General features: G+C 46.6%; 1 protein-coding gene across 1 annotated transcript in view; it reads left to right on the top strand.

Moving 5' to 3' along the window:
• Positions 1 to 13243, top strand: part of RNF216 (ring finger protein 216) — a 159594-nt gene that overhangs the window by 110006 nt on the left and 36345 nt on the right. The window contains exon 14 of the mRNA XM_059414360.1: positions 11078 to 11175. Within this exon, the coding sequence (XP_059270343.1) occupies positions 11078 to 11175 (98 nt within the window). The remainder of the gene's footprint in view (positions 1 to 11077; positions 11176 to 13243) is intronic.

The following is a 13243-nucleotide window of genomic DNA, read 5'->3' as shown; positions in this document are numbered from 1 at the left end:
AGTTAATAGGCACTGCTGTTTGCGAAGCACCTCCCCAGAATGAGAGATCCGTTTCCACATACTGAAGTTATAGGTGAAAGGCAACAGAGAACATCAGAATTAAAGCAGATGGAGTGGCTTTCTCAGGCACCATCTGCAGGCATTTGACCATTAGTTTCTTGGTAATAACTGGTTTTTATAATTTTGTGCATTGGATTGGGGAAGGGAATTAGGGAAGAGTGAAGAAAGGAACCACTATAAGAAAGACATAGCCTGTTTCCTTAAGGCACAAGCTGTAATGACAACCTGAAAAGGTTTTTGGTTGGGGTTTGTTTGTTTTTTAATATTGATTTTTGGGGGGCGTCTTGGTGGTGCAGTGGGTTAAAGCCTCTGCCCTTGGCTTTAGTCATGATCCCAGGGTCCTGGGATCCAGCCAGCATCCGGCTCTCTGCTCAGCGGGGAGCCTGCTTCCCCCTCTCTCTCTGCCTACTTGTAATCTCTGTCAAATAAATAAAATCTTTAATAATGATGGTGATTTTTTTTAAGTTTTATTAAATCCAGTTGATTTTTTTTTAAATAAGCTCTATACCCAACGTGGGACTTGAACTCGTGACCCTGAGTTTGAGAGCCATATGCTCTACCAACTGAGCCAACCAAGCCCCCTCTGAAAGTGTCTTACATAGAACTTGATTTTCTCATGAGCTCTTCCTTGTACTTGCGTGATTATAAAGACCTGATAAGGAGGAGATAATGTTTTGGGGGGAAGGGGTTCATTTTACTAAAAGATATCAAATGCCTTTTTTACATATAAAATGCAGAAGTCCCAGGAGCGAGGGCGGGAGGTGTGTTTGTAACTCCAGCATGCAGAAGAATGTGCTTTGTGTTCACTAGCCTTTATCTCTGCAGTTTGTTATATATTCACTCCCTCTTGTGGGTCAGACCTAGTGCATGACCCTGGAAATCCCAAGACACCTGAGACCTTGTGTGCTAGGCTGTAAGCACCTTGTGATCCAGAATTCTGCTGGTTTATTTACCAGTGTAGTTCCATGTGACACAAAATATAAAATTGATTAATTGAACCTTCCATTCTAAGTCTGTCTGTAGTGATCAGCAGAGCGTAGTCTTTGCCTGCAAGCAGGGCTTGGCTCCTTGGAGATGTGATGTAATCAGATAATTACAAGACAGAAGTGCTATTACTGAGTGGGAGCCAAGTGCTTCAGGAGTCCAGGGGAAGAGTGCCAACTCTCACCCAGGTCATCTGGGTCTCGCAGAGCCCCTAGTGTTTGAAATGAGAACTGACGGGTTGGTGTTGCCAGAAGAAAATGGACATCTCAGAAGAGCATTGCCAGATTGAGGGTGTTAGGCGTGTGTCACTGACTGGAGGCCAACCATGCTGGCCCTGGACTCCAGCTGGGGATCAGCCATGAGGCCCCCAAGGGCTGCTTCTCTGAGCTCCTCTCCTGCTCTCCCTCCACCCCCTGCTTCCTAGATGCCAGATCCCCTTCAGGTTCACACTGGAACGCCACCCAGGCTTGAGGCTATCTTTCACACCACTGTCCAAGGGCGGCCTCCCTGCCCCAACTGGTGCCTAGAGTGTTCCCGGTCATCCTGCAGAGTGGACCTTTATCTACTTGTCCCTCAGAACATAGACTGTGTGGAATAAGACCTCATTTGTTCATTGATCATTCACTAGGACTAGAGTCTGGTCCAAGTGGCAGGCTCACTCTCAGGAGGTGTTTGTTGAAGGGGGCAAGGTAGGGAAGGGGAGAGTGTTACTATTCCTTTTAGCGCAGAAATGCCTCCCTTACCAGTCTCAGTGGGAATAAAACTTCACCCAAAGCAGTGATGGCGGATTGATGGTCTCAGGCACTGTCATTAGCAGGTTTCTGTACAGCATTGTCCTGGCCACTTTTGGGGAAGTGAATGGCAGGTATGTACAAATGAAGGCCCAGGGGCTGAGTGACAGAAGGACCGAGTAAGTGGTACTTGGTTCTGGTGCGGAGAACCCACTGAGCCCGTTTGCACATCTAATGGGAATCTAAAAACACACTTCCTCTGGTGCCCCACCAGACCTGCAGCTGGCCAGGGATAGCCGGAAAAGCAACTTCCTCGTTTGTGTCCAGTCTAAGATTGCTGTGATTTGCAGGTTCCTATCATTATCATTAAGAAATGATATCCTCGGGCTTAATCCTGGCCCACCCTGCCTCTTGCTGGGCCATTCGCAGCTCTCCAGGAAGCACAGGGAAGCAGGCATCCTGCACAGCTGCAGCTTCGTGTCCACGCCCTCCAGACCCTGACGCTTGGCTCTCCACGGCAAAGCCTTCATCTGCTCTCACACAAGATGCCCATTGTAACCTCAGGGCTTGTCTCATAGCCTCGTGCCCTTGGGTTTTCCAGTAAACAATGACCTGTTCTTACTAGCAAACACCATGCTGGCAAGCACTAAGAACACAGTGGAAAGAGCAAGTGGATTTGGAAGCAAGCAGACGGAGTCCATAACTTCATGGCCTTAAGCAAGTTAATTTGCCTCTCTAAGCCTTCCTTTTCTCATTTACTTTTTTAAAAAAGAATGGAGGGGTAACTCGGTCAGTTAAGTGTCAGCTCAGGTCATGATCTCAGGATTGTGAGATTGAGCCCCACATCAGGCTCCATGCTCTGCTTGGGATTCTGTTTCTCTCTCTCCCTCTGCCCCTCCTCCCTCAAAAAATACAAATAAATTTTAAATTTTAAAAAAGAATGGAAATAATGGTCCAGTACGTCCTTGTCAAGTTTTGTGAATGAGCTGTGTGTGTAAAGCACCGCATAGTGGAAGACATACAGGTTTGGAACCTTGAACCAGTGCTGGGGGTTAGCGGGAGGAATGTGTGAGTTCAAGACACATGTTAAAGACGCTTCCTGGGGTGCCTGGGTGGTGCCATTGGTTAAGCATCTGACTTTTGGTTTCGGCTCAGGTCGTGATCTCGGTCATGGTGGTGGGCTCTGCGCTCAGCACAGAGTGTGGTTTTTTAAGATTTTATTTATTTATTTGAGAGAGCATCAGAGGCTGGAGGCCTGGAGGGAGAAGCAGACTCCCCACTGAGCAGGGAGCCCAATGTAGAACTCGATCCCAGGACTTCGGGACCACGACCTGAGCTGAAGGCAATCGCTTTAACCAGGCAAGCCACCCAGGCACCCCTAAATCTTTTTTAAAAAGAGAAAAAAGTTGTTCTCTTCGTTAGCACCTGGCTGGCTCAGTTGGTGGAGTGTATGACTTTTGATCTCAGGGTTGTGGTTTGATCCCCAGGTTGGGTATAGAGATTACTTGAAATTTTGGGGAGGTGAATTGGGGTGGGCCAAATAGGTGATGGCCATTAAGAAGGGCACTTGTTATGATGAGCACTGAGCATTGTATATAAGTGATGTGAATCACTAAGTTCTCCTGAAACCAATACTATACTGTATGTTAACTTGAATTTAAATTAAAACTTGGGCATAAAGTAAAATATATTTTTTTTAAATGATGCTCCCATATATATAGACATCATTCAGTGGGCAACTCATCTCAAGAGCCAAAACTGAAATTCTGTCTGCTTGTCAAAATAAAATCCTTTTCTGAAGCCATGTTGGAAAAGTGATTCTCTTATTCTTAACAAGGAAAGATGGGCCCATTGCCATTTCCCCAGTCACAGGCCGGCCTTACTCCTGCCAGGCTCCGTGCGGCACAGCTTGGTTCAGGAAGTAGGTCATAGTCTTATTGGTGGAGGGCTCTGAGGAGCTCTGGCTAGGAATCAAATCCAGACCCCAGGGCTTGTTTCCCTCGAAGTTATTTACTTGGCCCAAGTTTTAGTGGGGAGATGGCTGTAAGATCCTACAATCTAGTCTTTACCACCGGACCCATTCCCTGCCTGTGCTAACAGCGTGATCTTTTGAAAATGTAACTCAGATCATTGCATTTCCCACCCACGCCTTGGCTTTCCAGACTCTTCTTCCAGCCTCAGTGCCTGCAGCAGGAAGTAGCAGGAAGCAGGATTCACTGACCATTCAAAGCCCTGCCCCTTGAGCTCCAGCCAAATCCACTTCCTCTGTGCTCCTGCAGTGAGACAGGTCCTCTCCTGCATCAGAGCCTTCACACACACCCCTTTCCCCCCTTATCTGGCAGACTTTGCAACCCTTCAGGGCTGTGCTTCCATGTCACATCCTCAAAAAGGCTTTCTCGGTCCCCCAAGCTATTCCTCTGAAATGTTCCCATCACTGTTGTAGCCGTGTCCTGTTTGTTTCCTATTTCTCTTCTTCATTAAAACATACACTTCAAGGGGTTGTTGCAGGGCAAGTGGAGGCACCTACGCGGCTCAGTCAGTTGAGCCTCCGGCTCTTGGTTTTGGCTCAGGGTGTGATGGAGTCATGGAGTCAAGCCCTGCCACGGGCTCCATGCTCTCAGCACAGTCTACCTGTCCCTCTCCCTCTGCTCCTCCCCCACCACCCACTTGTATGCTCTATCTCTCTCTCCCTTGTCTCTCTCAAATAAGTAAAATCTTTTTTTTTTTTTTTTTTAAGATTTTACTTATCTGACAGAGACACAGCAAGAGAGGGAACATACGCAGGGGGAGTGGGAGAGGGAGAAGCAGGCTACCCGCCAAGCAGGGAGCCTGATACGGGGCTCAGTCCCAGGTCCCCAGGATCATGACCCAAGGCAAAGGCAGACGCTTAACAACTGAGCCACCCAGGCGCCCCTAAATAAATAAAATCTTTAGGGGAAAAAAAAGTAATGGGGTGCATGCCTGGCTCAGTTGATAGAGCACATGACTCTTGATCGCAGGGTCATAAGTTTGAGCCCCACATTGGGCATTTTTTCTTTCTTTTAAAAAAAGAAAAAAAGGTAGAAATTGAGTCTAACTTGCTTATAGCTATGCCCAGCATCTCATACAGCATATGACAAGCGATAAGACAGTATCAGGGGTGAATAAGAGCGCCTGGGTGGCTCAGTCCATTGAGCGTCCAGTTCTTAATTTGATGATCTCAGGCTTGTGAGAGCAAGCCCCGTATCATGCTCCGTGCTGAGTGCAGAGTCTGCTTGGGAATCCTTTCTCTCCCTCTCCTCCCTCACTCGTGTGTGGGTGGGCTCACTCGCTCTTTCTCTCTCAAATAAATTAATAAACAAAAAGAATAAGCAAGTTAGTCTAAAATTAAACTAATGTTCGCACCTCTTCTTCCCACTGTCACTCGGATCTGCTGTTCCTGCATCACTTGATCCAAGTTCATGTTTCCACCAGCCTAGCGGTGTCATAAGTCGGAAGCCCAGAATCACTGCAGGCTTCTCTCATCCTCGTCTCTTCCATAGACTCTTCTAGTTGCTGCTCAGCCATCTTCCCACCTCTGGTCTAGCTTCTTCCATTCATCAAAGCTTTTGGAAAAACAAGCCCCCGGACCGGACAGATCGCTGGCCTGTCTAGATCCCTTCCGTGACTTTCCAGTATCGAGAGCAGGAGATGCACAATGTTGTGATTGCTCACTGCATCAGAATTGTGTAGAGCAGAATACCTCCAGTGTGTGTTGACTACTTATTTATAACCAACTAATTTATTTATAGCTTCTGTTGTAACATACATTGCAGAACTACTTAGATACAGAAAGTTTAAGAGGGTGGGATGAATTATACTTTAAAATAATTTTACTTAATGATGTGAAATTCCTTTGTGCTCATTAAAATATTAACATTGTGTTTCATTTCATTGTTGGAATGTTTGGGGGGTCTGGTTCTGCAGTTTAGATACTTGGCTTTGATGGCTCTTGGAGCTGGGGAAGGCACTTCTCAGAGAGATCTGAGTCCTGATGGGAGGAGTACTGTATGCGTTGCCTGGTGTTCTCATCCCTCATGATTCTTGTCTTATTCAGTCCTATGAAGCTGCCACCCCCTCCAAGAACTCCTGTGTGACTTAGCTCCTCTCCCTCTCCTTGGCTGTCTTTCTCACGTGTGCACAAGCCTGCCTGTGTGCGCACTATTACACTGAAGCGCACCTGTGCATCCTTACCCTGGGAAAAACAGAAGTTCTCGGATTTCCTCAGTTAAAAGGAAGGAAAGGCCCCAATTCTATTGAATTTTAAGTTTGCCTGGTTTTACTGTTTCTCAGGGATTCCGGCATCAGTCTCATGGTCTTAAAAATCAGTCTCTTGCTGGACTAAGTTGGTGTGCATTTATCATCTTGACCTGGAGGTAGGGAAGAAACGGTGACCTTGACAATTGAGAGACAGGTGTGGTCTGAATACACATGGTCCTGTGGCTCCTGGAGTTTGCTAAGCATTTGTAAAGAGTCCGGTTCCTGGGCCTCGTCTTCTGATTTAAGGGGTTTGGGGACTTAGAGCCCCACCATTTTTGGAGTGCCTGAGATGGCAGAACTTGAGTTTCAGAGATTCTGTTTGAGTCAGCCACAGCCTCATACCCCATTTCTAGGTCAGCAACTTCTCTGCCCTAAAGAGTGGATCTAGAAGTTTCACTGGAGGAACCATTTAAAAATAAGTGAGCAGTTTCTACTGTGTTCCACTCCCTAGACAAGGCTGGAAGTCCAGCAGGTAAGACTCGGGGTGCACAGAAAGCCAAGCCACTTCAGAGTAGGCCTGGAGGGGCAGTGATCAGGGAGGACAGACTCGGACTCTTGGTCTCACCTTCTCTTGGGTTCCTTGCCGGCAGCAGGAAGCTAGCTGTGCAGAGGTGAGGTGATGATGGAGGCACTGTTTGCTGGTCTTTGAGGAAGCTGTTTAATGAAGAGCTCTCAGCTCTCTGACAGGGTCGTCTGAAACCAAGCTTAATCTGCTGCCTTGCCCATAGAACAGTATTTAAGCAATGGGTGAAGGGAGACTCTGGAGTGTTTTCTTTATACTGGAAAAGCTGAGACCTCAGTGAGCAGTCCGAACACCTTGATGCATCATGAAGACTAAAGGGCACCATAAAACTTGACCAGGAATCTCTCTCTTGCTGTGAAGAACCCAGACCCACAGCAGTCCTTAGTGACCCCACCCCTGTGCCGATCAAGTCTGATGGCCGGGGTGCGCTTGCGCGGGGTGTTGGGAAGTTGCATGCAGAATGTCCACCGCCTTCCAAAATGGTCCTCAGGACCTTCTCATTAGCCTCACTTTGAAGAACGTAATTATCTTTGTGTTAGAAATGTGCAAGAACGTTTCTTCTGCCTAATGTTGTTAAAGCATTTGTTGAGTCTAGGAGCAAAGCCTCGCTGTGCTTGAGAGAATTACAATTCAGAGAAATATACACTGTGTTTATAAGAGAACGATGCATTTTTAAAGAAACAACACAGAAAGCTCCAAATGCTAAATTCACCCAGATTGCTATTCTCTTGCCTTTTGTTAATTGTGGGTTTCAATGTCTGGCTAGTTAGTCTCTTCAAAAGACATTTCCGTTTTACTTCTGGGACCCGGGCCCTTCAGTGAGAAACACCGTGGCTGAAAATCCACCCCTGGACTTGCCAGAGAATTGCTATGATTTTAGAAGTGAACAGTGGTGTCCTCTTGCTCACAAGTGACTTCATTGGCCCAGGCCAGCTTCTGTCACAACCATGTCTCCCTTAGAAAATGGGTTCTTCCTTACGAAGAAGGTCCCATGAATTAATAACTGCATCATCAGGAATGCTAAAAAAGTGCTGCGCATTGTTGTTAAGCTGTCATTCATGGTGGGGGTGGCTAGGCCAGTATTGTTCAAAAGGTTAGGATCCAGATACCAGCTCATCTATTCTCCAGCTGTTGTTTATCCTCCAGTTTCCCAGAATAGTCAGGCCCAAAGTCTCTTAAAAAACAGGTTTGGGGCTGCTTTACATTCTGCTTTACATTTTAGTAATGAAGTCACTACTGATATAGCCTCTGTTCACTGGCGGGGAATGTAGGTAGGGGACCAGAGAACATCGTAGCCCTTGGAAGCGGTGGTGTGTGATATCAAATTTCTAATGGGCTCATCTCTACCCCTGCCTGCCTCATTCCACTGACTGAAGCCTGTTTACAGTCACATCCATCAAAGGGTTGTTCAGGTTCTTAGCTCCCCCAGCAGTTCGCTTCATTTGTCTATCTTTTAAAATGTAATTTTTTTTTTAATTAGATAGTGCACGTGTGTAGTATAAAATTCAAAAAATGATAGGGGCGCCTGGGTGGCTCAGTGGGTTAACCCTCTGCCTTCGGCTCAGGTCATGATCTCGGGGTCCTGGGATCAAGCCCCACATCCGGCTCTCTGCTCAGCGGGGAACATGCTTCCCCCTTTCCCTCTGCCTGCCTCTCTGCCTACTTGTGATCTCTCTGCCTACGTGTGATCTCTCTCTCTCTGTCAAATAAATAAATAAGATATTTATAAAAAAAAAAAAAAGATTCAAAAGATGATAACTGCCTGCAGTAAGAAGTCTCACCCCTGCCTTCCGGCCACTCGGGACAGTCAGCACTACCAATTTCCTAGGTAACCTTCCAGGTTCACTTTATAGGGTCGCTGTATTCTCCCCCAGCACCACCACCACCACCACCTCCACCTTCGTTCTGTAGAAATGGTACCGTCTATACTGTACATGCTGTTCTGTGCCTTGTTGAGTCATCTCGGCAGTATATATTAGAGAAAGTTCAGTAATGAAGTGGCGAATACACCGATGGGAGTGCTTCTAGAATTGACATCAGGATAGAATCTAGTACATCTTCGGGCGATCCCTAACCTGGCCACTCCCAAATGCGAAACACTGACCCCCTCAAGCTCACTACCAGACATCACCAGTGGTGTCCCACAGGTGGACAAGCCAGACCTTTTCCACTGTTGCCAGGCTCCATCTGTATCTTGGGTTGCACGAACCAGAAACCGAGAAATCATCCTGACACCTTCCTGAGTTCTCTCCAGTCAGTGAACTTTCCTTCCTGCCTTCACCTACTTTCTTGGTCTGGGCCTTTTCAGGCTCTATACTGGGTGACTTTCTCCGTTTCCTGAGTGTCTTTGGCATGTTCATTCTTTCCTCCCTCCAGGCTGTTGTCCACACACAGTGATCTCTTAAACCAGATACCTGCTAATAGTGTTTCCATACTTGCCACTTCTTGAGGCCTTCCTGGCAACCTTAAGACAAAGGCCAGACTGATGGTCGCATCCACATGGCCTGGTTTGTGCAGGCTTCACCGGGCCTGTTTTCACTCTCCGCCGTCCAGCACAGGAACCAGACTTGCCCAGCTTCGTCTGCCAAGTATTCTCTTTCTTTTCCTCCGTCTGGAATGCTGTTCTCCTTTCGCTATCTTTGACTCATCTTTCAGAACTCAGACTCCACTTCCTCAAGCCTTCACCATTCTTCTCCGGAGACTAGATCAAGTTCCCAGTTAAAGCTGATGACACCCAACTTTTCCTTCATTATACTTACTAAAGTTGTAATTTCCGCTTACGGAAATTTAATTGGGTTAAAGGTTCTTGAAATTCTTGTGGATGGGAAATAGTTCCTGACACATATAATTGATGTAAAATTTGTAAAGCTTCTAGAACAAAAAGTAGTAATTTTTTTAAATTCATGGTTATAGGGGAGCCTGGGTGGCAAAGTTGGTTAAGCGTCTGACTCTTGGTATCAGCTCAGGTACTGATATCAGGGTCATGAGATCAAGCCCTGTGTCAGGCTTGGCACGGAGTCTTCTTGAGTTTCCCTCTCCCTCTCCCTCTGCTTCTCCTATTCACGCATTCACTCGCGCTCTCTCTCAAATAAATAAATCTTTTTTTTTTAAGCTTTTATTTATTTATTTGACAGAGAGAAATCACAAGTAGATGGAGAGGCAGGCAGAGAGAGAGAGAGGGAAGCAGGCTCCCCGCTGAGCAGAGATCCCAATGTGGGACTCGATCCCAGGACCCTGAGATCATGACCTGAGCCGAAGGCAGCGGCCTAACCCACTGAGCCACCCAGGCGCCCTTTTTTTTTTTTTTTTTAATTAGGTTTACAGATGGGGTTAAGCTGTGGAGGTTGATATCAGTTTTTCCAATAAGGGACGACTAGATGGGTATTTCTCTTAAGGACCCCTACTAATCCTAATCTAGACCATTCTTCAGTTCAGCAGATGTAATCTGTGTCTGGCCAACATTGGAACACTGGGCATGGGTATTACAGAAATTAAGGAGATCCAAATAGACCCTGTGCTCAAGCGCCTTATGGTAGTTCATTTCTAGAAACCCAAGATTGGGAGCACCTGGGTAGCTTACTTGGGTAGGCATCTGCCTTTGGCTCGGGTCACAATCTCAGGATCCTAGGATTGAGCCCCACATTGGACTCTGTGCTCAGTGGGGAGTCTGCTGCTTCCTCTCTCTCTCAAATGGATAAAATCTTTAAAAAAGAAAAACTCAGGGCACCTGGGTGGCTCAATAGGTTGGGCCTCTGCATTCGGCTCAGGTCATGATCTCAGGGTCCTGGGATCGAGCCCCGCATCGGGCTCTCTGCTCAGCAGGGAGCTTGCTTCCCCCTCTCTCTCTGCCTGCCTCTATGCCTACTTGTGATCTCTGTCTGTCAGATAAATAAATTTAAAAAACAAAAAACCACAGTCACATAAGTCTGTCTTCCATGTTTGGGGTGGGGGGTGTTTTTTGTTTTCAGGTGGCTCCTGGCATTTTGAAGGCCTTTTATCAATTGGGTGATGAGGAAAGCCTCCCTCCCCCGGGGGGGAGGGGGCTCTAAGGAGAAGGAAGTTTCCCCCATGCTTTCTTCTCACAATTCTTATCTTTTCTCTTGAGAGATGTCTTTAGAAATATCCCTGCTGTGGGGCATCTGGGTGGCTCAGTGGGTTAAGCCTCTGCCTTTGGCTCAGGTCATGATCTCAGGGTCCTGGGATCGAGCCCCGCATCGGGCTCTCTGCTCAGCAGTGAGCCTGCTTCCCCCCTCTCTCTGCCTGCCTCTCTGCCTACTTGTGATCTCTGTCTCTCTCTCTCTCTCTGTCAAATAAATAAAATCTTTAAAAAAAAAAAAAAAAGAAAGAAAGAAAGAAATATCCCTGCTGGAAGGGGAGAGCCATCTTCAGGAAAAACTCAAGCCACATGAGGGTGGTTTTGCATTTCCTGTTGTTGAACAGAAGAAGCTTGTATGGTGTCTCCTCACCAGGAGCTGTCTTTGTGTCTCTCCTCTATCCCCAGGAAACCTGTAGGAAGTGTCAGGGACTCTGGAAAGAACACAATGGCCTCACCTGTGAAGAGCTGGCTGAGAAAGATGACATCAAGTACCGAACCTCCATGTGAGTAACCTCAGGGGCTTGCTGCTAATTCTCAGCTGCCCACCCCCCACCCCACCCCCGTTAGGCTGCCCCTTGGCCAAGAAGGGCAGTGAGTGTTGTGGGGAGGAAGCTCTCGGGCCACACAGATCTAGAGTGACCTCAGGAAGTGACCGTAACCCCCTCTGTTTCCTTATCTCTTCAGCCTCATAGAGCCGGTCCTGGAGTCAGTGCCTGGTACACGCGAGTTCAGTAAATGTTCATTCGTCTCCTCCTTCTGATCCCGAACAAATAAGCAAATCACACACTTTAACTAGATTAGATTGCACTAATGTTCCTTATATCCATGTTTCCTATAGGATACTAGTGGCCTGAGACATTAAGCAAAATTATAGCCTCCAGAATGCAGAATAATGCCATCAGTAATAATAAGCACCATTACCGTTTAGCACTCCCTCTGTGGCTGAGCACTTTACAAATATTAACTCATTAAATACGTTGGCTTAAATAAGGCCATTTCTTTCTCCTATAATGGCCCAGCCTAGCCAGGCAGATCTTTCCCATGAGGTCGCTCAGAGACCAGGTTCCTTTATCACGTTGTTTCACCATTCCCGAAGGTGGTATTCTCATCTGCATGATGGTGACTGGAGTGTAACCACATTTGTGCTCCAGCCCATAGAAGAGGAGAAAGAACAAAGCTGCCAGCCAGGCATCTTTTTAGTTGTAAGGGGTGTGTGTGTGTGTGTGTGTGTGTGTGTGTGTTTGTGTTTGTGTGCGCGCGCGCGCCATGACCACAGGGTTCTCAGATCTGATATATTAGAGAGTTTGCCCAGCTGGATTTCTAAATTGATTATAAGTGATGACTCCTTTTTTTCCTTCCATTGTTTCCCTTTGGAAAGGAAGTATGTCCCAGAATGGGTCATATCCAGTGTCTTCACCTGTACTCGATTTAAATGGTGAGATTTGGCATCCGGTCATGGGTTGAGGTGACTGTAGGGGTGCAGGCTGAATATGAATCTGGAGTCCCGAGGGCAAAATGTCCTGATCCCCAGAGCCTGTGAATATCGTTACCTGACATGGCGAAGGGCCCTTGTAGATGTGGTTAAGTTTATGGAATAGGGACGCCTGGGTGGCTCAGTTAGTTAAGCATCTGTCTTCCACTCAGATCATGATCCCAGGGTCTTAGAATCGAGTCCTGCATTGGGCTCCCGCTTCTCCCTCTCCCACTCCCCCTGCTTGTGTTTCCTCTCTCGCTATGTCTGTCTCTGTCAAATAAGTAAATAAAATCGTTAAAAAAAAAACAAAATGGGAATTTTATGTGCATTTTACCACAGTTTAAAAAATATATACACATTCACAAAAGAAAGCCATCTAACATTTTGAATAGTATATTCAATGTGTAGGAAGTGTCAGGGACTCTGGAAAGAACACAATGGCCTCACCTGTGAAGGCCACAAAAAAAGAAGACAGCCCCCAACATACTTAAAAGTGGTGAGAACAAATACTCGTAGAGCTATAGGATCTGGATTGGTTATGTAGGGGAAGGCAGTGAACCTTCCTGTTTGAACACAAGGTCAGGAGACACAGCTGCAGATCAGGCTTCTCTTCCTGTCCTGCCCAGGAGCACATCCTGTAGGGCTGTTTGTTTCCTCCCTAGTTTAGAATCGAATTCCCAAATCACTCTTCTCCCAAAAGAATCAACTGATTTCTCATCCCATTTTGCACTTTTATGTTACTGGATAGGTGGTCACCGCAGTCCATAAAAGCAGTCTTTTCTTGGTATGAGTCATTCTGGCCCTACCTAGTGCTAGTCTCAAGAGTGCAGGAATGAGGACTTGGATGATACTCGTGCAGCCTTGAACAGCTCTGTGACCTTTAGAGCAATCTTGAGTGGTGCTTACTCTGTGTATCCCTCCATTTATCTCGGAGTGCCTTTTCTCGCATCCCATATCCATCATTACTTTGGTGACTGACAGCTTGGTGGAACACAGCAAGCAGATAAATGCACCCTCTTCCCAAGCCTTCAGGAAAGGACTCCATAATCCTGGTTCTTTTTTTTTCTTTTTTTTTTTTTTAAAGATTTTATTTATTT

This window comes from Mustela nigripes, chromosome 11, assembly GCF_022355385.1.
Source record: "Mustela nigripes isolate SB6536 chromosome 11, MUSNIG.SB6536, whole genome shotgun sequence".
In the NCBI taxonomy this organism is placed as follows: domain Eukaryota; kingdom Metazoa; phylum Chordata; class Mammalia; order Carnivora; family Mustelidae; genus Mustela; species Mustela nigripes.
The sequence above is the reverse complement of the archived record's forward strand: the minus strand, read 5'-3'. Positions and strand labels throughout refer to the sequence as shown.